The following is a 14578-nucleotide window of genomic DNA, read 5'->3' on the forward strand; positions in this document are numbered from 1 at the left end:
GAGGAAAAATTGCTAAAACATACATTTCATGCTTATCAACATTCGCAAGTGTTGCCAGGAATCAAAACCTACAGGGTACTTCCCGTGAACACAGAATCTTGATATTTAATTTTTATTTAATAGAAACTTACGTCTTATAGCACAGATAAAGGAAAAATTGCAAAAAGGATAAATTTAATATTAAAACATATAAAAATGTTTGTACGGAACTCTTGGTTCGCCAATCCGACTCGCACTTGACCAATTTTTTTTAAATCCACGTATCAATTAAATTACCAAAATATAGCTTTTAAAAATTGACCACGTCTATGTGACCCCCCCCTGGCACTAAAGCTGGATCCGCCCTTGTAATGACTGCAGTTACACCAGAATAAACAATAGAGACGCAATGATCATAATTACAAATCGCAATAAAAGCATTAGGTAGGTACCAACATGAGATGCAACGCACTTTCACTATCAAGTATCAAGCAACTTTTACTTTCATCCCGACTGGAATGTTTTCAGTGCTGTTTTTCATTTTGTAAAATAGAACGTGCATGCTTGACATGATTCTGGAGAGCATTCATAGCTCACGTTCGATTTCAATTAAGTTTTTGTAAATTTTATGAAAAATAATAGAAGATACATAGACGATAGCCCATTATTTTGCAGATATTTGTTGGAAAATAAATATGTAATAGCAACACTCACTATATAATTTAAACATAAAAATAGAAAAACTTTAAATAGAAAATGGCTGAAATCAAATGGTAATAAAAAATCAGGATTGATTGAGAATTTAAATAAAATGTTTCCACAAAATGAAAATTAAAATAATAAGCATAGGATAAAGACTAAAGAGTTAACATAATATGGAAACTCATGTTACCTATACCTGCAGCTGCATAATAAATTGGAAAGAGGGTTCTACATTTCTTTTTTGTTTCTTGTTTCGGTTCTACGGTTCTACGCTTTTTTTCATTCATGTCATCATGTGTTAATTTGAAACTTGTTAATTAGAAGAGACGCATAATTTGAAAATAAATCCCAATTATCGAGGCTGGCGTTTAATGAGATTAAAATCGATTCGTATTCAATGCAATCATTTGTAGGTACGTAATAATCACCAGTTTAACATTAATTTGCGAATCCCGTTTCTCGCAGAACTAGACCACTATACAACCTTGACCTCATTTGAAATATAGGACATGTCGATGTCGATTGGACATTTTTTATCTGTGCACATTGCGGAACAAAAGATTTTTTTATGAGACTTCTAAAACTAGTTTTAATGCAATGTAAGCTAGTTGATTAGTGTTGCAAATTGGAATAAATAATCTAATACTTAATTACTTATTTAATTTTGTATTACATAATACAAAAAAAAATTAGATAAGAATTTTGGTAAACAGTATTTATAAATTACGTAGGTATCAAGTCGGAAAATCTTACACACGGTCCGGTATTTTTGGACTGGCAGCATATATGTTGTAAAAAGTATGTGGAGTTTTCCGTGTTCAATGTTCATGGAGAAAAACTATCTCAGTACAACCTACCTACGTTTAATTTATGCAACGCTGCTGCAGCAAACGGGAATGTTTTAAAATAAATAGCCAAAAGTTTTTATAAATTTCCACTTTTGCTTGGTCAGCACTCAGCATTAGTAGTATTTATTATTATATTATATTCATATATATCATTAGTAATATAATTTACGTCATTATAGTTGCATTAATAAAAAAAATATATCTACCTTTGTTCATCTGTACCGTGCTGATAGAAACAAAAATTTGGAAAATCCAAAAGTGCACGCCTCATAATTTTTTTTAATAAATATTTATTAATTATTATTTTTGTTTATTTAATAACAATTAAACCACATCGAATCAGACCCTGAAAAATGAAAGGGTTCTATTCCTGAGCATACTCAAGCGTAAGAGAAAAAAAAAGACTCGATTAGTAAAGTATTTCGGTCGCTATCGTGTTAACAAGAAAAAGGATCCGCACATACAGACACACGGACGTCCAAGACAGAACTTTTTTAAACTGTTTTTTAACTAGTTTAAATAACAAAAATGACATCAAAAATATCATGAACGTTAAAAATAGTGTTTTTTCTTAATATGTGTGTGTATGTATTATCTTACAAGTGCAATGTATGATACATAAAGACATTTTAAGTTTGAAAAATCAGATGTTTTGCGCGAAGTGACAGTAGTACCCACCTCAACGCTTCGCTTATGAGGCGTGCAATAAACAATATTATGCTGATAAATTGGAAATTTCAATTATTTGTTCACTCTTACTTCAAATAACATTTTTGTTTCCATCCGATAACTAAATGTAGGTAGAAGTATTTTTGCACGCCTCATAAGCGAAGCGTTGAGGTGGGTACTACTGTCACTTCGCGCGAAACATCTGATTTTTCAAACTTAAAATGTCTTTATGTATCATACATTGCACTTGTAAGATAATACATACACACACATATTAAGAAAAAACACTATTTTTAACATTCATGATATTTTTGATGTCATTTTTGTTATTTAAACTAGTTAAAAAACAGTTTAAAAAAGTTCTGTCTTGGACGTCCGTGTGTCTGTATGTGCGGAGGATTTTCTTGTTAACACGATAGGGACCGAAGTACTTTACTAATCGAGTCTTTTTTTTTCTCTTACGCTTGAGTATGCTCAGGAATAGAACCCTTTCATTTTTCAGGGTCTGATTCGATGTGGTTTAATTGTTATTAAATAAACAAAAATAATAATTAATAAATAATTATGTATTAAAAAAAAATTATGAGGCGTGCACTTTTGGATTTTCCAAATTATTTTCCTATGCACCCCTTTTACTTGTGTGCTTGTGGGTAGATTTACTTGTCACTAATTAATATAACTATCAAATTATGTTGGCTGCCTTGGGCGCTGACTCCACGAGCGAGAGAATCGCGACGAGTCCGCCCTTATATCGTCGGACAATCTCCACGAACGAGCGATAATTCCGCCGCGTATCGTCGCGAGTCGTAACGGAATCGCAGCGTTTCCGCGGCGACTCGTAACGGTATCGCCACGTTTCCTTGAAGAGAACTACGAGAAGACCAGAGGCAACGCTGAAATGACGCTGCGTTTGACAGCGCGCCCGCTGCGCGCTCGTCGGGAGCGCGTGGCGGGCCCGCTGCTAGACGCGGTGGGCTAGCGACGATGTAATGAAGTTTCGCGCGCTTATTGCCACTCGTCGCATCGCGGCGATAATATCGCCGTGTGGAGACGGTTCCATAGAGATTAGAGAGTGTATAGAAATACGTGGCACGACGATAATATCGCCGCGATTCTCTCGCTCGTGGAGTCAGCGCCTTACTGACTAAATTCGTGAAAAAGGTAAGTTAACTTTTCTTACAGTAAAAATCCATCCATATCTAAACTATAGCTGTCTGTTAAAGGGATATTACTAACCATAACGTAAATTGCTTCAACCTTTACGGTTTTGGGTGCGGTTGATAGGGTGTTATTTATAGAAGGAATGACCTAGTCCTTTTATTAGAGTAATGCACGAACGGTTAAGGAAGTAAGCCGGAATAATTCAGTCAAAATTCCCTTACTGTCCATAATTTCTTCTGGTAAGGAAGAAAAGCTATTGATATTAGAAGCATTTAGTATTGCGTCAAATGGTGTATTTTGGTGAATGATAGGTTAAACCACATCGACTATCTTCGAAATTTAATAAAATAAAAGCGACAAATACATTCAAGTCTTTGCCTATTTACAGGAACTTCTTGCAAAGACGATGTTGGCTTCACTTTTTTAAGGGAACGTCAGAGTTTTAATATAATTCACTTTACGTGAAATTTCTAGCCACGTTCATTTAAAAATTGGAATCAATGCAACCGTCACATTGAGGATTAAGGTCAAAATATCAAGGTTAAAACCCTAAGCTATTTCAGAGCAAATAAAGAGATATTTTTCATTTCTCTCTCGGATAGAACAATGCTCTCGTTCAATGGTTCCGCGGAAGTTTCATTACAATAATTGTTTTCATGGAAATTTCTGGAAAAACTGAAGTTTAGTTTGGGATTTTGGAACGGAAATCTGTGGTTGGTTTTGGGTTTGATATTGACGTTCAGCTAAATATGTTTTACGAGGTTATTTATAGGGATATTGCTCGCGTTTTGTTCAAATGTTTGGTAGCTATTATTTATAGTACCATTTGCAAAGTATTTTAACTTCTACTCTTGTTAGGATGTATCATATCTTCTACTTACCATCTTAATTCCCAAATTTCCTATAACTTAACGATCAAATATGTAGTAACTAAGTAGTTATTGTTCGCTTATTTATTTCACTAAAAATGTAAGTTTCGATGCTGAAGTTCTAATTGGAATCTCAAAAATACTTCTTAAACCTATCATTAGATTGATTTTAATATGATTAGCTATAAAAACAGTTTATCTATACACGAGTGAACGGACGCAAGTATCGTAGCAAGACCGTCACAGTGTCAATTAAATTTCTACAAGCATATCTTGGTAAATTATACCTTTACCTACATAGATAACACTTTCTAACCACAGACCCTGTGGATTATAACTGAATCCGTTGTAGGGAGAAATCATGAGTAATTTTCAATTTCAAACTCATAATTTTACTTAAAAACCATTTTAATATAAAAGAGAAGACCATATTGAAAATGTTTCGGACTGGCTATTCTGTTTTTGTGTGAATATGTATTTTTTAATTCGTAGTTCGAGTTCGTATAACAAAACCAAAACTAATATAGGTCTTATAGGACAATATACTTGTCAATTTCAGCAATTGGCGAAAGATTAACGAGAAAAAATGATACCAGGTAAGCAGGACACCATGACCATCTAGATATCTAGTATGTATAAGAAAATCGACCAGTTAAACAGATGTGAAATGCATCTACTCACTTGGAAGTTATCCCACAAGAGCCCTTGTCCTCTATTTTGGACTAATTTGGACTTTATGACAGACTAGATTTCCGCCCGCGGCTTCGCCCGCATTTTCAAAGGAAAACCCGCATAGTTCCCGTTCCCGTGGGATTTCCGGGATAAAACCTATCCTATGTGTTAATCCAAGTTACCCTCTATATGTGTGCTAAATTTCATTGTAATCGGTTCAGTAGTTTTTACCGGAAAGAGAAACAAACATCCATACATCCATACATCCATACAAACTTTCGCCTATATAATTGTACTAGATTTCCGCCCGTGGCTTCGCCCGCGTTTTCAAAGGAAAACCCGCATAGTTCCCGTTCCCGTGGGATTTCCGGGATAAAACCTATCCTATGTGTTATTCTGATGTACCTATAAGCTATATTGTGGTAAAGTTTCATTCAAATCCATTCAGTAGTTTTTACGTGAAAGAGTAACAAACATCCATACAAACTTACGCCTTTATAATCATAGTAATAATAGGATTAAGAAAGATATGGGATATACCGTATAATGTATACGCGTATCGTAATGGTTTTATAATTTCGAAACATTTATTTAGTTAGTCGTGTCGAATACATTTGGTTATGATTTTGGATATACGATTCGCAATAAAGATAATACGAGTCTGTGGAGAAAATCAAAATTACTACATATGGATATGGTACGTAACCTTTCTAGCTGAATTATTCTACTGAAAAACTTTTTCACGTAAGATTTATATCCAGGAAGAACGGTAAATGTCCTTGTAAATAAAAATATTGTCTTAATAAATACTCAGGACGCAATTAACTCAGGATGTTCGAAGTTAAATATAAAATTGCTTTTCCATGTAGAGTCGAGGTATTTGAGTCATCCACGTTTCCTCATTTGGAAGTGATTTGGAAGTTCGTGCCCTAATCCTTTTTTTTTTCTTTTTGTATATGTAGGTAGTTAATTTGGGAAGTTGAAGATTAAGAAGTTTATAAACATTCGAATTCGAAACGGATAAACGATTTAAAATGGGGTTCTTAATTAGTAAATTCGATATTGTCTGTCTAATTTGCATCCACTTCTCAGAAAATCTATTCTAGTAAGTAACCATTTTTTACTTAATTTCAGCGTATAGGTAGATGGGAAATATTTTATCAAAATCTATTAACCTACCAAAATCTTTGCATCTAATTCTAAATGATATTTTGTCAGTTTATAAAAACCACGCACATCAATCGAAAGCCAACATCTATTTCAAAAACCATGCTCTAATTTAGGATGTCTGAAAGTCTATCCTCTCTGGTATAAAACAATGCAGCTATTCACGATAGCTGCGGTTTAGCAACAAATTGATTTCCCAACAATATCCGTCGGCCCGTTCATCTCGGCTGACCTACATTGGGATAAATTTCATGCCTAGTAACTTGCGAACATCTCAGCCTATCATTCAATGTTTTTTTTACAGTTTTGTAAGACGCTATTTATAAATGTTAAAAAAAAACAATTTGAATTCCGCTATTAACTAGAAATAAAATATTCCTAGGTTATTTTTAACTTTTTTTATTCATTTTTCGTGGTAGGTACATGTACATAACTACATATACAATTTGAAAAAATTCTACGGCGCTTCGAATCTAACAGGAAGTCTTACGGAAACATTCTTATACGTAATAAAGTTAGGGTATCATTTAAGCTATCACCAATTTAATTAGTTTTGTGTTTCTTAAATAATAGGGTTTGTCCTCAAAATAGTAGATCTGTCACCAAAATGTAGTCACCAAACAATGCAAAATCAGTTCCACAATAAATCACCTAAAATCCTGAGATATAAGGTCTAGTACCAAATAAATGTTTTTGTATGTATTATAATAGGTGTGTCCTAATAAGTATTTAAGCAAACTAATTTAAAGAGATCACCAATAAATCATATTATGTTACCTACTAGAAAATTGCATTAAGTTCAAATAAAAAATTAGGGTTGTCATCATCGTTTCAACCAAAAGATTCTGCTACTTAACTAGACTCCCAAGGTTCTAAATTTCCACTGGTAGTATAAATTATATTTAAATAAAATTTTTAGCAGTAAATAAAACAATTAAAGTCAAAATAATCAATATTTATTGTTTAAAATAATTACCACTGAACAATCAGCGCTGGTTTAAAATAGCTGGCTTATGGCTAGCAGAATAGTAGATAAAACACTTAATTAAAGTTAAAATAATCAATATTTATTCTTAAAAATAATAACCACTGAATAATCAGCTTGTCGCGCCAATTTGTCTCCGTCCCTTTGATCATTTTTTCATTAAAATTATAAATTGATGTATTAAATACTATTAATTTAATATCTGAACGAAATAAAATGTTACTACTGTATTGGTGACAAAATATCAAATAAAAAGGAATCGCAGTCAGGGATCGATAATCGATTTATTTGGTGACAGATCTACCATTCTGAGCACAGAGCTATTATTTAAGTAACAAAACTGTTATTATAAGAACGAAGTTTATATTCATGTAATGCAATATAATTTTATTGGTTATCGATCTCTTATTTTACACATATATTAACATTAATTTGATAATTCATACCTGGGAACATTTTTTCTTTATCTGAGAACGAAAATATTTCGTGGTGATAGATCTATTTATTAGGTGATACAACTTGATGACGAATATAAATTTTGGTGATAGAAAATATAGTTCCCATAAAGTTATAACGATTTCAAAATTTCCCAACAACCTAGTTACCTAGGTTAGGTTTCCAATTTAAAATTTTAGATGGAAGATAAAATTTCTCTTGCTGGGTCAAGATAGCATTACCTGTATTAGGTATATCATAATTTATGGACATTTTCTAAATTACTCTAGTACCTACTCTACAAGGTATATAAGTTTATGTTCATAGTACATAGTTAGGTACCTACGATGCTTTAGTAGGTACTTAACCAAGTTCCTATTGTATACGATTTAATTATGTATCAAAAATAAAAAGAGCAGTTGATATTAAATTTTCACAGCTTTTCGGGCTTTATAAAAGCTAAGTTTATGTAGGTACACTTCAAACAAACGATACATTATAAATTCTCATTGCAATTCTAAAAATAAATAGTCCGTAAGTCTATGCTCATTACATATATTACTTGCTCTGTTATTACATGTTATAACATATACCTACCTACTTGTAATAGGTATACATTTCTGGCTCGAAGGACACCTACAATACGCGCCTGCTCTAATCAATATTATGACAACAGAAACAGCTGATCGTAACTCATGTTTACAGCGAAGGAAAATAAATATCGTACTTACCATTTTTGTTCCTTATCGTCTGAATTACTAAAGTTAGAAATAGCTGCATATCTGCAATACAAAACACATACAAGCTTTTGTTATTTCAAACTAAACTAAATTATTGTTAAAAATACAAGCATTAGAAATGGCAAAATTACATTAATTAAGTAATAGTCAGTAAGGAAATACTTGGTGCTCTCAGTTGCGTCGATGGGTAACAAACGAACAAAGGCAAGTTAGTTTTGCAAATAATACTCTACCTTTGTGCTGTGCATTCAAGAACTTTTTTCTTCTCCCAGCCTTCCTGTGTTTTCACCCACACTTCACCAGGCGATCGCCAGTCTTTCGATATAAAAGGCATTATTTATTTAATTATACACAAAGTTCCGTAAACGTAACAAAACACACGAGCAAACCTCCGGAGCGAGACGAGAAATATTGGCGATTGCACCAGTGTTGCTAGGGGTAGATAGTCAAAAGTAACACGACACTGACCAAAAAGTAACATTTTGTCGAAAAAAGTAACATTTCCTTTTTTATTGTGGAAACTGGGGAAATACGTTATTATGGCAATTTATTAGGGTTCCGTAGCCAAAATGGCAAAAACGGAACCCTTATAGTTTCGTCATGTCCGTCTGTCCGTCTGTCCGTCTGTCCGTCTGTCACAGCCGATTTACTCGGAAACTATAAGTACTACAGTGATGAAATTTGATGGGAATATGTGTTGTATGAACCGCTACAAAAATATGACACTAAATAGTAAAAAAAAGAATTGGGGGTGGGGCCCCCCATACATGTAACTGAGGGATGAAATTTTTTTTTTCGATGTACATACCCGTGTGGGGTATCAATGGAAAGGTCTTTTAAAATGATATAAAGTTTTCTAAAAAACATTTTTCTTAAAGTGAACGGTTTTTGAGATATCAGCTCTCAAAGTCGTAAAAAGTATGTCCCCCCCCCTCTATTTTTATAACTACGGGGTATAAAATTCTAAAAAAAATAGAGGTGATGCATGCTAATTAACTCTTTCAACGATTTTTGGTTTGATCAAAGTATCTCTTATAGTTTTTGAGATAGGTTGATTTAACTGTAATTTATTATATTTGCTGCTACGGAACCCTTTGTGCGCGAGCCCGACTCGCACTTGGCCGGTTTTTTTTTTTTAAACAAATAGCTCAACACGTAATTGATATGGGTAGGTATCAATTACGTGTTGAGCTATTTGTCACACACACATCTATATAGTATCTGTAGCTCATCTGCCTACGATGCGCACTAAGCAATTTGTGCAATACACGCGCTCTATACTATTGTAATATATACTCTAAGCTTAAATACGTTCCTTGACCATTTTATTAAACGTAAAAATTCGTATAAGCCATGCAACAGAACATGCCGGTTGGCGACTAACTTCACTTCAGTTTCGTATTCTGTGTGTATTGGTTAGAAAGGGATGGCGATACTAAATTGCGAACAAGGTCATACTAATTTGTTCTTGCACGGCTTGTAATAGGCAACTGTTCATCGAATAATCGACTGGCAATGCTGAAAAAAAACAGACAACAGAAAATCTAAAAAGTAACGCAAAAGTAACATTTTGTGTCGTGTAACATGGAAGTAACATTGGAGGGTCAAAAGTAACGTAAAATGTTACAAAAGTAACGTTCTGGCAACGCTGGATTGCACTTGTGTTTGACGAAGAAAATACACGTGCGAGAGCGAGACGCTTTGTTTAGAAAGGGACGGACGCGCGCATGGCTTTCGTAGGTGAGAACTGAGAAACGTCACAAACAGCTGTTTTCTCAGAGCAATGCTGTTTTTGTATTCGACTGCATAAAATCCCACCAAATCCAATAAGATGTATATTAAATGTGATCTACGAATAAAAGTTTTTAAATGTAAAAAACGATGTAAAAAACTGTACGATCGAAACGTAAATGTAAAAATTTAAATATCTAAACAGATTTGCTTAAGTAACAATTTCTTCGTTTAATGCTAAGGTTTAATGTTTTATTCGTTATAATGCACGTTTATTGGACATAGTCGAAATGGTAGCTTATAACAAAAAAGTGAAAATTAAAACACACGATCACGAATAAGATGTTATAAAAAAATTTTTTTATATAACATTCGTTCACTCACTCAAAAGAACGATGAACGAAGAACTATCAGTAAATGGCAACACCGAAATGTCTATGGACATTGGCAAAAACCATTTTTAATCTATGACATAATTTGTTGTTGAGGTTAGGACTGAAAAACAACTAATTTTCCGTAATGGGAGATACAAATTTGAAGCCCAAAATTGATGCTGGTGATAAAAACCCAGTATTGAAACAGGCAGAATTAGATTACATGAAGATTATTGAACAGAAAAATCGTGAAAGGGTGGTTAAATTACAGCAACTGAGTAAACGGAATAGATTAACTGGATTTTCGATCGGAGCGGGAGTGTTTGGAATTTATTTATATTCTATGTTTGCTGTAAAGCAGGAGACCTTCCTTGACGATTTTGACGAACCTGCTAAAGTGCAACAATAATGGCTGCAGTAAAACATGCAACGCAAATCAGGTTACCACCCTTACCGAGTATTAAAGATGTCATTAAATTATACAAATTGCGTGCTCTGCGCGAATTATCACAAAATTTTCTTATGGAACCTCGACTGATTGATAAAATCGTTCGAGCTGCTGGTGATATTCAAAACCATGTTGTATGTGAGGTTGGGCCTGGCCCCGGCGGAATTACACGATCGATTATTAAACAAGCACCCCGTAAACTCATATTAATCGAGAAAGATCCACGTTTCTTGCCATCTCTGGAGCTTGTTGCAGATGCATGTAAGGATAAATTAGACTTAGATATCATAACTGGTGATATATTAACTACCGACATAGCTCATTTCATTCCGAAAGACATCAAAACTGACTGGGATGATTCTCCACCTCCAATAAACCTGATCGGCAATTTACCATTTAGTGTTTCTACAATTTTGATCGTGAGATGGTTAGAAATGATTTCAAAGCAAGAAGGCCCATGGGCGCTTGGCCGCACAAGAATGACATTAACATTTCAAAAAGAAGTCGCTGAAAGAATGGCTGCTCGTATCTTAGATAAGCAAAGGTGTAGGTTATCTGTCATGTGTCAGAGCTGGTGTAATGTGAACTACAAATTTGATATCCCCGGTGACGCTTTTGTCCCAAAACCAGATGTGGATGTAGGGGTGGTCACTCTCACACCTTTGAAGCGACCATTGATGAAGCAACCATTCAAACTGGTTGAAAAGGTAGTGCGGCAGATATTTTCTATGAGACAGAAATATTCTATACGAGGGGCTCAGACCTTGTTTCCGGAAGATGTGCGAGAGGAAATGGCACTCACTATGTACAAAATGGCTGATATAGATCCAGTAACCCGTCCCTTTCAAATAGCCAATGGAGAATTTTCTAGACTATGTGATGCTTACACTGAAATCATTAAAAAGTATCCTGAATTTGAGAACTACGACCTCAGAGCACCTAAGAAATTAAACAAGAAAGATGTAGAGAATGAAGCTTGATTTCATTTATTGTTATATTTTATTTAGTTTGTAAATATAGGGAAAATATAGTTAATAAAAATCAAATAATTGGTTTTTTATTTTATTTTTATTATTAATTTTAACATTTGAACATAAAAACTTGCACATTACACAATAATATAAATAAAATAGCTCAGTCTGTGAGTGATTGTTGTTCCCTTTCTTTTTCTGCCATTTCAGCTTTTTTCTTCAGAACTTTTCTATGTTTATTAGAAGCTAGGTGTATAGCATATTCCTTATCACCTATAATAAGTCTATTACACACATCACAGTGATTTGACGAATGCCCATTTAGTGTTAACCTCTCTTCATTAATTTTTGGTTTTAGTGGTTCATATTTGCAAGACGAATTTGACATAAAGCTGTCTATCACACATATTGCTTTGTTAAGTACTTCTTCATCCCATTTGCTTATATCTGTAGTGTCCAATTCAAATATAGGAGGAACCTGAAAATTTAAAATTTATTATAGCGCCATCTACATTAAATTCAGATACATTAATTTTGAAGCGCCATCTATTGTACTATTTAGTTAGTGTCCGTATTTCAGCTACTCGACCATAGATGGCGCTGAAATTAATTATAAAAAATAATTGAATTCGTTAAATTAAGAAAATATTAAAACAGAGAATACGTACCTCTCTTGTGGGGATCTGTAGAAACCTTCCTCGGATCATTTTATTTTGCCGTCTTGCGTACCTTCTGGTACCAATTTTCATATTTTCAATACTTTGTTCTAGCAATTTTCTCCCCTCATCGCTGTTCTTCTTTTCCTCTGGCAAAATCAGATATTCGTGAAATTCTTTGAAACCCAGTGTCTGGAAAACGCCTTTGGTATAATCTGGAGGTCTGGAACAATTGTAGTAATATTATTGTAGTAAAATGATAAAGGTATTTAATACGCCGCGCTGTGGAGAAAGCGAGTTTGAATTTTACAATAATACTTTTAATTACAATCTAACATTTATACTTAGCTCCTCTAAATATTAGATTCAAACAATAATGTTATAAGACACAAGGTTCTCAACAGTTAAACAAATGCTATAATTGCACTTATTATACTACAAGTCTACAACGTAGGGATTTGTATTATATTGTAATATAAATATGCCGGTATTCTTGGCTATTAGCCAAACGTTTTCATAATTAATTTGTCTGAACAATTTAGCAAAACGTAATTAGCTTCGTAACTCTTATTCTTGTTACGTTGTTTGAAAATTAATTTATTATAAAATTGTTAATTATTTCTTTACTGGAGCATAAGCTGGGGTACAATTGCTAAATTATTTATAGAAAATTAAAACATCGACCAAATTATTGGTATTAGGCTTTCTATTTTTGTATATATGGGAAATTGAAAAGGAAGTGTTTTGTTACCTCGAGTATCTTACAATTTTGTTTGAATACATAGTTACTTCGCTATCATAAAATAAGAGGAATCATAATAGCCGCCATAAAAATAATAACACGGTAAAGAGACAAAAAATCGGACAAGATAGAACCACGCAATCATGAATCTAATACGCAATTAATTATTGTCGAATTACATAAGAGGTCGTTAACCTGAGATTTAAATGCCGTCGAGTGATCGATCATATGTTGACATTGGTACCGAAATATTGATTCGATTCATCGATGTAATTGAGAAATATCGATTTTAGATCGATATTAATGTTACGATAAATAAAGCACGCCATTTGAATGGTTTATTTGTTAATTTGTGGCAATAAACGAAGGCAATATTTCAATGAATTAATTAGTGTTTATTGATTGATTTAAGCGGTGCCGGTTGTGTTTTTTTTAAATATAAACATACATAAAAAATATTTCCATTTATTCTTTTTTTCCAGTTTTTCATGTTTGATTGCGGACTATTTCTAGGTTATAATAATGTAGGTACTATATTAATAGGCTAAAGAGGTGTATAGAGCAGCAATAGTCTAAACTCTTATACATATATGTACATATTATATTACTTTTTGGTCTAATACGTTGCTTTTGCATGACGAATTTTATTCAAGCACTAGATTTCCGCCCGCGGCTTCGCCCGCATTTTCAAAGGAAAACCCGCATAGTTCCCGTTCCTGTGGGATTTCCGGGATAAAACCTATCCTATGTATTAATCCAAGTTACCCTCTATATTTGTGCTAAATTTCATTGTAATCGGTTCAGTAGTTTTTACGTGAAAGAGTAACAAACATCCATACATCCATACATCCATACATCCACACATCCACACATCCATACAAACTTTCGCCTTTATAATAGTATTAAGATTAAGATAAGATTAAGATATGATTCGGAATCCGACACAGACATGTATCAAGATAGACTAAGCGAGTGTATGTACTTCCCGTGTCCAAACTAAGTTTATGAAACTTACTTGACGCTGGCCTACACTCAGTCCGCGCTTGCAGTTCGCCAAGGAAAGACGTGAAGCTGAATAAAGTAAAATGCCGAATTGCGCCGTTATAAACTGTAGAAACTCCACAGCTGTGAGTGGCCGAGTTAGCAGAGATGTTTCCTTCCACCGGTAAGTAATTTTCTAATCAGAATATGCACTATTTATTTTAAAATCAAATTAAGAATATCTGTGGAAAACGATCGTGACAAACACGGATACCAAATCATACGAAATGATTCGGAATACATTGCGGCTTTTACTTGGCACGGTAAAGATCGCGTCGTATGATAACAAGCAATGAATAGCGTCTTCTCATTTTTCTGTTCTCATTTTTCTGTCCAATTTTGTGGTTAGTGATGTTCATTTGATGCAACAGTTCTCGATTCTAATCGA

The 14578-nt window shown here is 33.7% G+C and overlaps 4 protein-coding genes across 4 annotated transcripts in view; 2 read left to right on the forward strand and 2 right to left on the reverse strand.

The window, feature by feature from the left end:
• LOC149904218 (F-box only protein 32) overlaps positions 1-8645 on the reverse strand; it is a 28141-nt gene extending 19496 nt beyond the window's left edge. Inside the window, exons 1-2 of the mRNA XM_090107624.1 lie at positions 8461-8645; positions 8219-8269 (exon numbers count right to left, since the gene is read on the reverse strand). Of these exons, the coding sequence (XP_089963750.1) occupies positions 8219-8269; positions 8461-8561 (152 nt within the window). The 5' untranslated portion in view covers positions 8562-8645. The remainder of the gene's footprint in view (positions 1-8218; positions 8270-8460) is intronic.
• A 1767-nt stretch (positions 8646-10412) lies between these two features.
• Positions 10413-10741, forward strand: Ccdc56 (Coiled-coil domain containing 56). Its single transcript, XM_090108126.1, has one exon. The coding sequence runs from the start codon at positions 10478-10480 to the stop codon at positions 10739-10741; it is 264 nt and encodes an 87-aa protein (XP_089964252.1). The 5' UTR covers positions 10413-10477.
• Positions 10741-11829, forward strand: mtTFB1 (mitochondrial transcription factor B1). The gene has a single exon (XM_090108123.1). The coding sequence runs from the start codon at positions 10741-10743 to the stop codon at positions 11758-11760; it is 1020 nt and encodes a 339-aa protein (XP_089964249.1). The 3' UTR covers positions 11761-11829.
• LOC149904221 (tRNA dimethylallyltransferase) overlaps positions 11829-14578 on the reverse strand; it is a 203992-nt gene continuing 201242 nt past the window's right edge. Inside the window, exons 6-7 of the mRNA XM_090108121.1 lie at positions 12420-12630; positions 11829-12229 (exon numbers count right to left, since the gene is read on the reverse strand). Coding sequence (XP_089964247.1) covers positions 11915-12229; positions 12420-12630 — 526 coding nt within the window. The 3' untranslated portion in view covers positions 11829-11914. The remainder of the gene's footprint in view (positions 12230-12419; positions 12631-14578) is intronic.

This window comes from Colias eurytheme, chromosome 12, assembly GCF_061535395.1.
Source record: "Colias eurytheme isolate Ceu_HAF_F1 chromosome 12, ilColEury1 Martin Lab GWU primary, whole genome shotgun sequence".
In the NCBI taxonomy this organism is placed as follows: Eukaryota; Metazoa; Arthropoda; class Insecta; order Lepidoptera; family Pieridae; genus Colias; species Colias eurytheme.

Bases quoted from the DNA above. Each gene is read 5' to 3' on its own strand.
- Ccdc56 (XM_090108126.1), top strand. From the start codon at position 10,478: ATGGGAGATACAAATTTGAAGCCCAAAATTGATGCTGGTGATAAAAAC.
- mtTFB1 (XM_090108123.1), top strand. From the start codon at position 10,741: ATGGCTGCAGTAAAACATGCAACGCAAATCAGGTTACCACCCTTACCG.